General features: G+C 32.1%; 1 protein-coding gene across 2 annotated transcripts in view; it reads right to left on the bottom strand.

Annotated features, from left to right (window-relative positions):
• Positions 1–808: 808 nt before the first annotated feature.
• LOC123714831 (C-type lectin domain family 4 member F-like) overlaps positions 809–14,264 on the bottom strand; it is a 61,900-nt gene continuing 48,444 nt past the window's right edge. For both annotated transcript variants that reach the window (XM_045669404.1, XM_045669405.1), the window contains 3 exons: positions 11,961–12,061; positions 4,232–4,340; positions 809–2,308 (listed from right to left, as the gene is read on the bottom strand). In XM_045669404.1, the coding sequence (XP_045525360.1) occupies positions 2,058–2,308; positions 4,232–4,340; positions 11,961–12,061 (461 nt within the window). In that variant the 3' untranslated portion in view covers positions 809–2,057. The remainder of the gene's footprint in view (positions 2,309–4,231; positions 4,341–11,960; positions 12,062–14,264) is intronic.

Raw genomic sequence — 14,264 nt, 5'->3', positions numbered from 1 at the left:
AACAGCGACTACTGAACCATGACCGACGCGTGATAGAGGAAGATATGAGAAAGACCTATCAGCAGATATGGGAAGGGCTAGGCATTGGTATGAGTCAAGTTCAAAAAATATTACAGGAACATTTAGGCGTCAGAAAGCTTTGTTCCAGGTGGATTCCCCATACTTTAACCGACGACCAGAAATACCTTCGCATGAATTGGTGTCGCCAAATGTTAGATAAGTTCAACGGCGGTGACTAAAATGCTGTATTTGATATCGTCATAGGTGATGAAAGCAGAATATATTGATACCCGAAACAAAGGTAAAGAAAGGATGAAGTCAAGAAAAAAAGATGATTGCCTCATTCTTTGGTCGGAAAGGTCATTTCGCGACAGTTGTGCTAGAAGATGGAAGGACAGTTACTGCAGACTGGTATGTCAATCACTGTTTGCCTGTTGTCTTGGAAAAAATTCGACAGCAGCGCCCTCGAAGCAGGATCCGACTTCCATGACAATGCTTCAGGGCACTCCACAAAACGGACTGTTGAATATTTGACTATGGCCGGTGTCGAGATAATGAGTCATCCGCCATACAGTCCTGACCTGGCGCCCTGCGACTTTCATTTATTCCCAATAACCAAAAAGATAAAATTCGCGGTATTCGCTTTACGAGTCCTGAAGATGCGGTGAAAGCGTACGAAATTTCCATAGAAGATATGGGATTGAACATTTGGAAGTGATAAAGTGATTAGTGATAAGTGTATACTACGTTAACCAATCTTAATACAGATTAACGGCCTTGGTCAAATCCGGTGAAATAAAAGACAATATAAAAATTCGATTTTTATTAAACTTATACCTATTTTTACATAAGGTAACATGTACTAACACTAGTTTGACTATGGACGTCCGTCCGTCGAGCTCCGATGCTCTGGTAACTGGATCATGGCAGTGATCGTTACAACTTAACTATTTTTTTGAATTCCACATTTTAATAATAGATACACATATAGTACTGCTAATACAATTTTTATATGTACTGAAAATAGCTGAAACTAACTCGACAATAGATAATAAGAAAGCTTTGTAATGTAATGAATACTTTTTGTATTAACAATAACACTTATGTTTTGTGCAGAAAATTGTTTAACTTTAAATATAAAAACAAAAGAAAGTGTACATAATTACTGGAAACTGGCATAAAGTTAAAACTATTGCCATAATAAAATAGCGTACATTCCCCGAATACTTTTGAGAATATTCTAAAATAATATTCTGTCTGAATACTAAAGAGAATTATATGTTTTTAGATTTTGTCTATGTGTGTGATTTACTGTTATCTTTTCTTATCTATAAATCCAATAAATTTTCTACTAGAACTATCATAGTTTACGGGTAAGACAGATATGGAGATGAGATTTAAGAAATAATTCTCCAAAATATTATACTGAATTTTAACAAGCAAGTATTAGCAGTGCTTTTTCAAATAAATAACTGGCTAAACCAGAAGAATTTGTTTCTAAACAAATTGTTGAAGCGTACTGACCGTTAACTCTTTTCAAATATAAAATCTAGCACACTACTCTTATATCACAACAAAATGAATTATAATAGCGAGACACGATATAAATATATATAATAAATTGGAGCAGAAGGTATTTCGAATATATTTAAAACAGAATAAAGCATGGAAGACTATGTAGTATTGATTAATAATTTTGTATGGGCGTAAATTGAAGTTGGGATCAAAGCTGTCGTTCGGTTTTACATTTTACATTCTTTTTCAACAGTTCAACCATTTTTATCCGTATTTTCATGTACATTTTAAAATTTTGTCGTAACCAAATAGAAAGTTTTCTTTGTGTTAGGTATGAGCTGGAAAAATTATTTCCTGAAATTCGTCCAGTAAATGAAAGCTCTCAAATATGACCATTATATATGAGTAGGTATTAGCAAAAAGAATAATGAACAGATCCTATGAAGGAAAAATAAAAATTAAATACAGAAACTTTCAATTAATATCATTGTATAAAACAATAATAAATTAAACTAAATTATATCGTGTTGAGCACCTTTAAATCAATCAGATCGAACTTCACAAATGAAAAAGGTCTCAAACGAGCATGGAGAGTCATTCCACTTAAGACCTTTGTCGTCTCTGTTCCAGAGTTCAAGGCAGTTCTCTTCTTCGCCGTTCTCGTAGCGGAAGTTGTTTGGTTCACCTGCGTTCCAGTTGACGAACGTGAGAGGTCTTCCGTTGGCCATCCAGAAGAAGTTGCCCTCTTCGGCCAGATCAGTGCCAGATGTCCAAAAGTGCTCTCGGCCGTAACCTGAAAGCAATTAATAGTAAATGTAACGTAGTATAGGCAAAACCAGGACATAACCATTTACAAAATCAAGTTAAAACATTTCATAAAAAAAATATAAAGAGTTTCATAAAAAATGCGTTGACCAAGACGCGGCGAGACGGGGCTTTGTTGTACAGCATACGAAATGCCATTATAATTAGTTATCGACGATAAAACAGTGACTTAATACAAGTATGTATACATTTTATTTAATTATCGCATTAACTTTTAAAATATTACATTTAAAGATAAATATATTAAAAGAATAGAACTTCTTAGCAACAATGCTTTTAATATACGCTATATAATAAAACAATTTAACAACAATATTATAGAAGACTAGCTAACCCGGCAAACGTCGCTTTGCAATGTATATTATTTCCAGGAAACATTTTTTTAGTTCAATAAAAATAGCCTATCTACTATAATAAATAATAGGGGTTGATTGAGGGGTGACAATTAAGGGTTGTATGTATCATAAAAAAATAAAAACAAAAATCATTGTCTAAAAAATAAAAATATTTTTTTGGGGTGGACACCTCTTATCACTTAGGGGTTTGAAAGATAGTAGCTGATTCTCAGACTTACTGAATATGCATAAAAAATTAATAAGCATCAGTCGAGCCGTTTCTGAGGAGTATGGGAACAAAAATTGTGACACGAGAATTTATGAATATAGAGATGTAGCTGAATAGTCGTACTTCGGTGAGACAATAAATAAACTTAGGTGGAAATGGGCCAGACACATGGCAAGAGGGACTACAATGTATTAAACAGGTTCCCAAGGAACAATATACGCAAAAGTGGAAGACAATTTAGAAGGTGGATGGACCAGATTAAGGAAATAGCAGATGGTACATGGCTCAGTGCAGACAATGCGGGGATTTGGAGAAGGCCTTTGATTAAAATGGGATGAATGTTATGATAGAAATATAAACGTATTTAAATGTAAATTATCTAAAATAAAAGACTTATTGTAATTAATATAAAAATAAATAATAAATCAATGGCGTTCCAACCTTTTTAGGTCTGGAACTCAGATTTCTGTATCTGTTTCATGATTATTTGTTAATATAATAGACAAGTAGGTGATCAGCCTTCTGTGCTTGACGCACGCCGTTAACTTTTTGGGTCTAAGGCCATTCGAGCGAATTTTGAAATGCGCACATAGAAAGTCCATTGGTGCACAGCATGGGATCGAACCTACGACCTCAGGGATTAGAGTCACACTGCTCCATTGTTATTAATATATGCTAACTATATTGTCATACATTTTATAAAGGTGATACTATATGTGTGATTAAAATTCCTTTTATAGCGACATATGTCAGTTGATAACATTAAAGGTTAGGTAAATTTCATGTCATTGTTCTTCAGTTGTTTTCTTTATAATGATATAATTGCGGAAACAGTCAGCATGTGAAGGCTTAATACTATTTAACAACGTATAATTGATACATTAAACTTTTATTTTGACACCAAAGAAAATTGAAGAAGCTGTGCAATTTTATAAAAAATGAAAATGGGTGTGTTAGCGGTATTTATAAAATTACAATAAGCTTTATTCAACAACGTTTAATACTGATAATTTATTTGTGTATGAACACAACGCTCGAAGTTTGTAGGAATAGAGGCTTAATGACTGTATTTTAAACGTCTTAGATTTTAGATTAGATTCAAATCTTGTCTAAGATCGGTCAACCACGTTTTTTGCCTTAAGAAATTTGACATTTATGGCGGCGTCCAAGTTGTGAAACTATATATAATTCTAAGATCAGAAGAGGATATTTTAGGGAAAGTCACTATAGTATTTAAGTTTGGGTCCGTCAAAATATATAAAATATTAAGGTTATTAAATTATAACTATACTATACACTACCTAAAAACTGAAAAGTTTTTTCATACCTGATTCCCTAACGTATTTCTCCAGCCTGTCGTTCTCTTCCTGCGAGGAAATTGATGCGAGATGCATGCCGTGGAATCTGCAGTATTGTTGCGCTTTGAACCAGTTTGCCTGAAATAATAATTATAAATTTAAATAAAATAAAGTAAATGTTTTAGCCCAAAAAGTCTCTAGGTCTCGTATTTTATCCAAAGTGATATTTTACACATCGGTTAAGTGAAATGTTTTGTTGCTTTGTCTTAAGTCTTTTCTAATTGCTATAGAAATTTCACCATATCTTACATGAAAGGTTTAATTGTCGGTCGGGTCACAGCCCATCAGAGGCGGAGAAGAAGTTTGAAAACATTTTGTGCTTCAACCGGACTCGAACACATGTGTTTCTATATGATAACACTACATACATTGTTATGGAGGAATAACTGCGGAATATGTTTATTTTGATGACACGAGATGTATTATTATACAAGCATTGCTAATAAACTATGACTAAGAACTATTAATTTTATAAATTTTGCGTCTCAATAAAAAACCGCTTGAAAAAATATTCCATAAGTCCAGAAGTCAAAGCCTTAACATGTATTTCTCGAAATGATCTACAGTACTGTATGTACTTTTTATTATTAGTATAAAATATCTAATTATCAAGACCCACTTTCTCTGTTGCAGAAGATTAGTTTTCGTCATTAAAAAACTAGTTACCTGTGATATGTCATTACGGCCACAATGTGGTTACATAAGATATGATTACTACAGTGATAGGACCGTGATAATGTTAAAATATGAATAATTTGGTAAAGTATATGATTACGTGTATTTCATTGTTTTTAAAGGGTTGAGACCTAGAACCATAAACAAATATTATTTGATATCCATTTCATAGGCTGAACAAAATTAAATCCAAGAAGAATAAATATATGGTACATGAATTAATTTGTTAAAAGACTGTCATTAAAATTTTATAATTACAAAAGATCGCATATTTGTGATTCTTAAGTTCGTTGAACTCGCATTGTGAGGCTGGGTCCCATGTGTCGGAAAGTTATATGAGAAAATTAAATTTTGAAGAGATTTGAGATTGACTTGAAAGATAAACGACGTCATTTAAAATATTTGTTACTACTACATATTTTATTTATTTAAATATATATATAATACCCTAACAGCTAACACTGTAACAGGTATTTAACGTCATTTTTGTTATTTCGCTCGTTCTGAGAACATAAAAACATTAATCCGAAATGATCGAAATAAAGCACTATTAACGCTTTTGTTGTGGCGAAAAGGCTCACCTGATGTTAATGAGTTAAATCATAGCCTTTTAAGAAAGGGTACCTAAGTCGAATTTGTGGCAATAGCCATAATATTTAAGTTCAGCGCCTAGGGAATATATTATCAAATTCAAAGGAATGTTATGGACAAACGAGAAATGTTGAAGGTAGAAAATGTATAACGCGACCACAACGTCCATAACGTTCCCGATAATATTGGAATTGAGCTTAAGTTTTTAAAAATAGAATTCTAGAAAATGTATTCATTTTAGAATAGATTATATCGCTTGTTTATTTTTTTAAATTAAGTAGAGATGTGGTGTTATTCAGAATTAATTCTTTATAAGTTGGATATAGTCTAAATCGGGCTTAACCGGTTCATATCGAGTAATTAACAAAAAAGAGCATTATCTAAATGGAAAAGGTTAATAAAATATAATTATTAGCTTGATTTAAAACAAGTTTGATAAAGCAACGGTAAAAGAGATAATGTTGTATGTTATTGAACCTATGAATTGATGAGGAGGTCATTGTTCGTCATGGAAAAACAGAAAAGATTTAAACATCTCGATTCCAATGCCAACTTACATAATTATAAAATAATCACAAAAGACTCTTAATACCAGTTCTTGAAGTGAAACTTCTTTATCGGCGTTGGAAAAAAAAATTCCGTCACATTTTTCGGTTACGCGTCACATTATTCCTTTAGACGTCACATTTTCCAGTTACGCGCCATCTTTTCTTATCCCTACCACGGTTGATTCGAGAGATTCGTAGCCATTAATAACAAAAATATATCATAACGATAACATTGATAGTAATAATTATATGACAATTAATGAAATTCTGTAATAATGTTAGTAGTAATAAGGTAAAATGAAAAAATTGTATTATTTGTAATCATGTCTATGATAATAAAAGCCTTTTGTTAAACTTTATCTAATTTCATTTTATTTAACTAATTTCTGTAAAGTTGCATATAGAAGATCATTTTTCGAAAAATAAGGTTATAAAGAAGTTTCACTTCTTACGTGTGTACACGAGTACACGCACACATTATTTTTTATATTACAGGGGTAAAATGAGCTGAAGGCTCACTTTACCTTAAGTTATACCGCCGCCCAGGACTCGCAAGTGTCCGCTTATTAAGAATTGGTACGCCCTTTTCTTGAAAGACCCTAAGTTGAATTGGCACAAGCGAAACCAGCACGCTGTTCCGTCAATAATGATAAATACCGCAACCCAGAGATACCCTTGATATGTATATATCGCAGTAAAGTAGTTAAATCAGAGAGTTAATAGAATCTTTAGACAGCTAATTAAATGCCGATATTGAATCAAGTCGCTAGAGCATTTTGATTTAAATAAAGCAGCATCGAAAACGTCTAACTATCTGTCTGACCAAAAGCCAGCGTGTTGATTAACAATATAAAACAAGACTCCGCAATGGTTATTTCATTTGTTATTGTTATTACGATGTGATCGTGATGAACTGAGAACTGGAAATTCCGTGTTTTGCTTGATTGTAAATGGTTAGGTTAGGTTAGGTGAGGTTAGTCTTGTTGCCTTTATTAACTGTCTAGAGATTCAATTAACTCTCTGATTTAATTACTTTACTGCCACATATACATAGCCTATGTTTAAGAATCAAATTAGGTGAGACTAAATGCTAACCACGGTGTACGAGTTTATATATTTTGCTCAGGCTTTATTAGTTTATAGACGTGGCGATTTCCCGACGTACCCAGACGCAGGCTTTCCTCGACTGTCACATTGCATTCATTCGTTACATATCAATTAACATTTCATTATTTCGCTTATATATTGTTGTACGCATGGTTAATATAGAGTTAAAATCATCTATTATTTAAGGAACCCATGATCCAGGGACCGTACATATTGAGCTATTGCTAAGCGCTTACTTAGTGCCAATAGTATGATTCATAATTAGCTTAAGCATAATTAAAATTCATAATACACTTGGCACTATCTTAGACTCTCGTACTTTTAAAGTATTGGACTTTTGTTTCATAGTTCGTGCTAAGTCTATTTCAGCGATAGTCTCGACTCTGAATCTTACGTGAAGACTTCAGGAGAGAGTCATAACGTGAAGAAAAGCTTGCGTCTTCGTAATAATAGTGCTTCGTAATAGCTTTTGTGTGTATTTATGTGGAATGTGTAAACATTAATTATTAATTTATTCCATCGTCATGTATGGCATAGAGAATAATAATAGAGCGTGAATGAAGCAGGTGATTTAAGAGACAAGTATTTAGTGTATTATTGTAGAGTAATATTAACTATTGTCTTGGGACTTTCAACCTCGAGGCCGTGCGTTCGAAGATCGCCAATTTTATATAAATGACTGGGTCACCTACATATCTATGAATCTTTTTTAAAACAGGCTCATCTGACCTCACACTCCTCAAAATTTTTGAAAGCATCTAAAATATGACCAAAAAGGACGTCAAATATTTATCAGCAATGAACAGTTTTTAATTTACTTTATCTGCTATTTATGTTTTCCACTTTAACCCTTTCCTGAAATTAGCCAAATCAGTCCAGCAATTGTCAAGCTTTGGGGAATCAAACGAATAGCAAAAAAGTTATATATATAGATGGCGTGTGTCATGATGACTTATGATTTACGTGCCTATGAAGAAATTGTCAAGGAAATGAATACAGAAATCTGAGGCTAAGATCAAGAGGTGTAACACCACTGTATTATTATTACTACTGAGTACACTATATAGTAATATAGGTAGGTGTTCCTATTATTATTACTAATGTACGTTACCCTTTGTAGGTGTTTCTTTTTTTTTGTTCCATTAAGGGGTGCCTGGAAGAAATCGATAGTTATTCGATAGGGCCGCCTGTTGTCTAATTATTTATGTAACCTGTTTATATATATATATATATATATATATATATATATATATATATTTGTAATAGGTAACCAAGTGGGAATAAATAAATAAATAATTTGTTTCGTACAGAATACAATCTACATGTTGTGAGTATACTACAAAATCCTTTGAAAATTTTTGACTAGTACCCACATATAGAATCATCTAAAATAAAATATGACGCGAGCCTAAATAGTTTTACGATGCATAGAAATATAACGAAATATGAAACACAAGGTGTGAAATTGTGGTCAGTTGGAAATTTCCGCAACATTTTGCATTTCACCCGCCATATTGCTTCCGGTCCATCGACTACAGAGCTAATTTTGTGGAAAGCGACGTTTGCTGGAAAATTCAGTTTCGCAATCTCATAATTTAGTTTGTAAAAGTTTGCTATTTTAAAACGTAAACGCTTTCGTATAATTTTATATAATTTCATGTATGTATATTATACATTGTTATGGCATTATATATACTCATTTAATGATAGTTCGCCCTACATGCATAACTTTTATGAAAGTCTTCAACGTAGCTTAAGCGATTTAGCAGTTTGAAGAAAGAAGTGATTGGAAATTTCTATACTTTATTCTTTTTCAAATTCATCTTACAAAACCATACAAGTATGAAAACTGTTTAATATTATGCGAAACGTCGAGAAATATAAATTTACGATAATAGCTAATCAAACCTGTGTACTCGGTAATCAATAAGACAACATTACATCAGGCGTTGTTATCAAATGGTGCATTGTACAGCGTGCTACTCAAAATTTATTATTAATATTTAAGCTCTAATTGTGCAACAAGAGATTTCTATCCATTTCAATTAACATTTACTACGGCGTAAACAAGGAAGTCTAAGACCTACAAAATCTGCAAGTTTTTAATACGTATGACACAAACAATGACAAATCTATAAACCTGTTTATATTTTATCATAAACAATTTATCATGATGTTTTGTACAATGTAGGTTAACCGCCCATTGTTACAACAATCGTTTAAGATCACATTTATGGACAAGACGGTTATGAAATAATCATCCCACGTGATCAATATGTAACGTATTAAAGGATGAATAGAAATTTGATTGATTTTAATCTATGTTCATGTTTTAGTCACGTTTTTTGTTTCATGAGTCTACTACGAGAAGAAAAGAGAGAAACAAATACATTTTCGTGATGTATGTACTACTAAGACAGGAGGCGTAAAATATTTAGACTATAATGCTAATTCTGACTGATACCATAATTTATCTAAATAGACTGACTTGATTAAAAAATAACATTCTCTATTTAAACTGAGTGTCCGTTGAGGGCGTGGTCCATTGATATAAGAGAAAGCTTCAAATCGCCACGCGACCATTGAGATGCGTATGTATTGCATAATCATAGACTACTGTTTACATTCGATTGCACACCATTCACCAAAAAGACTGGGTTTTTAATATATTCCAATGAATCATTTATTATGCAATCTTTATAAAAACTAATTGGTTCCCATGTCATTACAACGGCAGCTTGTTTAATTGTCTTCAGTTATTTTTAGGCTATGGTAAAATATCTGCAGGGATATTCTGTGAAACGGAAACTGGCTCGACGAGTTGAAAATATTCTTAGGAGATGGACTCAACAATTTAAATTGTCGTTTCCTGACTGAAAACCTATTCCAAAAGTTACACTGTCATCTGTGGTTAAAACTTCAAACTTTAATAAAATTTAGTCGATTATCTGTGGTGATTTGGTAAGTCTGCTGTATGTTGCGTAGTGTCCTAGGTAACAATACACTCCGGCGCATTTACGAAAAATACCATGTTGCTGTTATTTTTTGTAAATAATGTTTTATAGAGTTAATAATCTACACAATAATGAACACATTTACGACATAATATTTAGTTTAAAAAAGTGAAAAATAGAGGCGCTTAAGTTGCAGCACCCTACACCCTTGGGAATTGATCAGATCTTCCGTTCCGTTCTACGTCTATTTGATAACTTGCAGTAAATGTATAGTTAGCATTTAACTGTAAACTCTATATAACGATATCGAAGGGACTGTGCATTTTATGGCGTTATAGAGAGTTGACGTTAAGTTCTATGTCGGAGAAAAGAAAAACGTATAGATAACCCACGAATGATAGTTATCATTCATGGTCAACAACAGGCTACATGTGCAAGCAATCCCAATTTGTAAACAAAAGAACGAATTTCTTAGAAAGTTCGTATGCATGATGGCGGCAGTCGAGTTTATTGTGGGCTAGCATAATAAAGCGACAAAAAAACGTACACAACTGCCTAGTTTTTACTAATTTTACCAATTAAAAAGGTACTTTATTACTCAATCGTTATCGTTGTTAAGAGTGTGTGTAAAACTATGAAGAGTGTATCATTGTATGGAAGACAAGATAAACCGACCAAAGCCAATTGATTTAGACGTTTTAGGAAGTTAGGTGTTAAATCCAGAGATGTAACATGGAGTTTACACTGTATTTTTTTTACTGAAGCTCATAATATACATGAGCTATGATATGATGATATTTATTTTGCAACCCTTATGTTTAGTGACTGAGTAATTCTAACATTGCCTTTAAATCAGGAGCGCCAAAGGTTCAGATTTTAGTTATTTACTTGTTTAGTTTATATAAATAAATATAGCACTAGATTTACTTCATTAATACTTTGCGTAATGAAGGCATTGTTGGAATCCTTAACAGTGCTATTGCGGTGAATGGACTTTAATACGCAACTATCAAAGCGTATTACGTAAGAACTATTTATATAAAAATAGAAATAAAAGATAAGAATAACTAACCTAAAACATGTTAATATTAGTCCAAGCAAACAAATATTGTTTATAAACTTGTATAATATATCTTGTAAGCAACGGTTAGGTAGGAACAATAAATAAGATTATCTTTGTAGTATTTGTTCTGAATATCAAATAACTACTGAAAACTGGAAAATATACGAAAACAATCCAATACAAAATATTCATAGGATTTGTAACTATCACCATATCCACGATATTAAGATAATAGCGTATATAATATTAAAAAATGTCAGGAATGAAAAAGGATTTACAAATATACTTACTGATCTTAATATTTTATATAAAGTCATAAATTGGGTTGGGCTAATCTGTGACACGAAATTGATGACTGTCAGGAGGTGGCAAGTTCACTAGGTCAGCTAGTACAATATAAGTATTACTCTCAAATTAATATTTCTAAAAATAAGATTTTCTGACGTTTGCACGTGAGTCATAAAGGCAATGTTTTCTAAATATACGTTATAATAATTTAAAGCCAGCCTTTATTAATTTGATTCATGAATTATCTATTGTCACACCACAGGCAGGACTCGCCCAAATGTAAATTTAAATTAAAAGCAATCCTTTTCAATATTTTTTTTAAATTTCGTTTATTGTTCTGCGTATATGATAAAGAATTTAATACTTCAAAAATAATTTACTTGGATAACAATTTTCTTTTCTCTTTTGAGTATCATTTTGGAATAACAAAACAGTTAGATGTACTGTATAATAAGAATTTAATCAATGTTACCTTGAAGAATATTCCCAGATAATATCTTTTCTCTCCACTCTTCAATAGGGGCATCGTCCATCGTGTCACGCCAAGATCCTCCTCGCTACAACTCGAGCAATCTGAAAAAGAGTATAAAATATCTTGAGGAAAAATATTTATTTAGTGTTTTCATTTCACAGAGCACAAAGATATTTGTTACAATAGAAGTTATATCTGTGGTTATTTTAAATCATATTTATCATAGAGAAAATTTATTCCAATAAATATTGCTTGTCTATGTTATTCTATAGACAATGATGAATATGGTCATTTATTATCTATGACCAGAACTACGATTAGTATCGCTCGATAATTTATTAGTTTTTTAAAAGTGGTATAACTTTTATGTATTTTTAAACGTTAAATAGTATCAATAAATCAATTAAATAAAAAAACTCGATTCGTGTAGGTGGTCATAATTATGTATACATTTGCATACATTCAGAAAAGTTTTGCAAGTGATATTATGTATGGCCTTCAATTGCTAACCGTGCCAAGTGCAAGTTACACAATGTATGTTCCGTACAATAAGGCTCCTAATCACCGCTATATTAATTGTAAATACTTAAGGTCAGGTGATATATTTCAACTCAATTCAATAGCTACTTCGATTAAAATGTGGAGTTTTCGTACCAAGTAATTCCAAGTTTGTGACAATAATTTATTTTTTCTATACTGATTGTATTTCAGGGGATTGAAAGAACTACAACGAAGTTAGGTTTCATTAATTGAAAATATATAGATTTTTTATTCAATTAAATCAATTGAAATCGCTAATTAACTATGCTTATATATTATGTATATATACTATACTTATAGGTATTTATGTTATAGTTAAGTAGCGATTTCATATTCATATATTTATCCTCTTTTTTATACATGATACCGCCTCGCCGCCCATGGACACTCAACGCCAGAGGATTCGCGACTGCGTTACCAGGCTTTTAAGATTTCGTACACTCTTTTCTTGAACACTAAGTCAAATTGGTTATATTTAATGGGCGGCAAAAACGCTTAGTTGTGGAACGACGGACGTGGAGGTGATATGGGTGGAATTTCTGCCTCGACATCTGATGATGAAACGCAGTTGCAGTTATTAATCCGTACAACTCCTTTGAATACTCTCCATGGTTAATGGGGTAGAAGGTATAGATATCTCTACGCAACGACAAAGGATCAAGCCGCTCAGCAGCATATTTGTTGGCGACGATTCGAACCGCTCGTCGTTGAATACGGTCGAGTGGAAGGAGCTGGTACTGGGGCGCTCCCGACCAGAGACGAGAACAGTACATGCGGGGCCGAATTTGGCTTTATACATTATACAGCTGCAAGCGGTGGCTCGGAGTAAAGAACCGAAAACTCCTATTTATATATTTATCTTATTAAAATCTACTCTCAAATTGATAATTACTACAATGAAATGTATTTTATCCTTGCTTTCAATTATTTTGTTTATCTGTGTAACTGTAATTATTTTTACTGTATAAACTGCGTTGACTGAATTAATATTTTTAGTCTTTAATTAATTCCAGTATCAAATATATTAGTGACTTAAGATATGAGTAATATTATTTGACATTTAATTGAACAATTTCTATTTTAAGAATACATTAATAATAGTCTTAGTAATATATAATATCTTATAATTATCTATTTTTTATATAACATATTTATAACAAACTTTTATTTATGAAAAAATCCAACATGGGGTATAAAGTGAAATTTGACACATACGGAAGTAAAATAAGGAATTAGCCCAATACTAATATAATTTTGGCAACCCTTGTTTTCATAGCCTTAAAGAAAAGATAAATCAATATTTTCTATATGTTTTAAAGATAAGCCCATTATTAGTGATGATGTACTAAAGTCAACTGTCTCTTTCCATCACAGGTAATCCTAATTTGACAGAAAGAGTAGTTAAAAATGCACTAAAAGTTGTTTAGTACTTATTAGAGAACCACGGATATCACATGATATCACGAATGTACCGTAAATGCTTAATGTTAACGAATAAAATTATTTTTATTTCCAAAAATGAAAGTTCAGCCGTGCAAAGTTGGTAATAGAATAAAACGATCATTTTAATTTAATATAAGTTATCTTATATGCTATCCTGATACGAGGTTATTTCCGGTAATAAAATGCCCGATTGTTCTTGACAATTCCTTTTAACATTTAGTGAACTTTGATTGACTACAAACTATAGCCCAGAGCACATTTCCGGTGAAATAATAATGTATGTGTGATCTATACAAATGTTAACAGCAAAAATGTGTACTC

Source organism: Pieris brassicae, chromosome 10 (genome assembly GCF_905147105.1).
Source record: "Pieris brassicae chromosome 10, ilPieBrab1.1, whole genome shotgun sequence".
Classification (NCBI taxonomy): Eukaryota; Metazoa; Arthropoda; class Insecta; order Lepidoptera; family Pieridae; genus Pieris; species Pieris brassicae.
The sequence above is the reverse complement of the archived record's forward strand: the minus strand, read 5'-3'. Positions and strand labels throughout refer to the sequence as shown.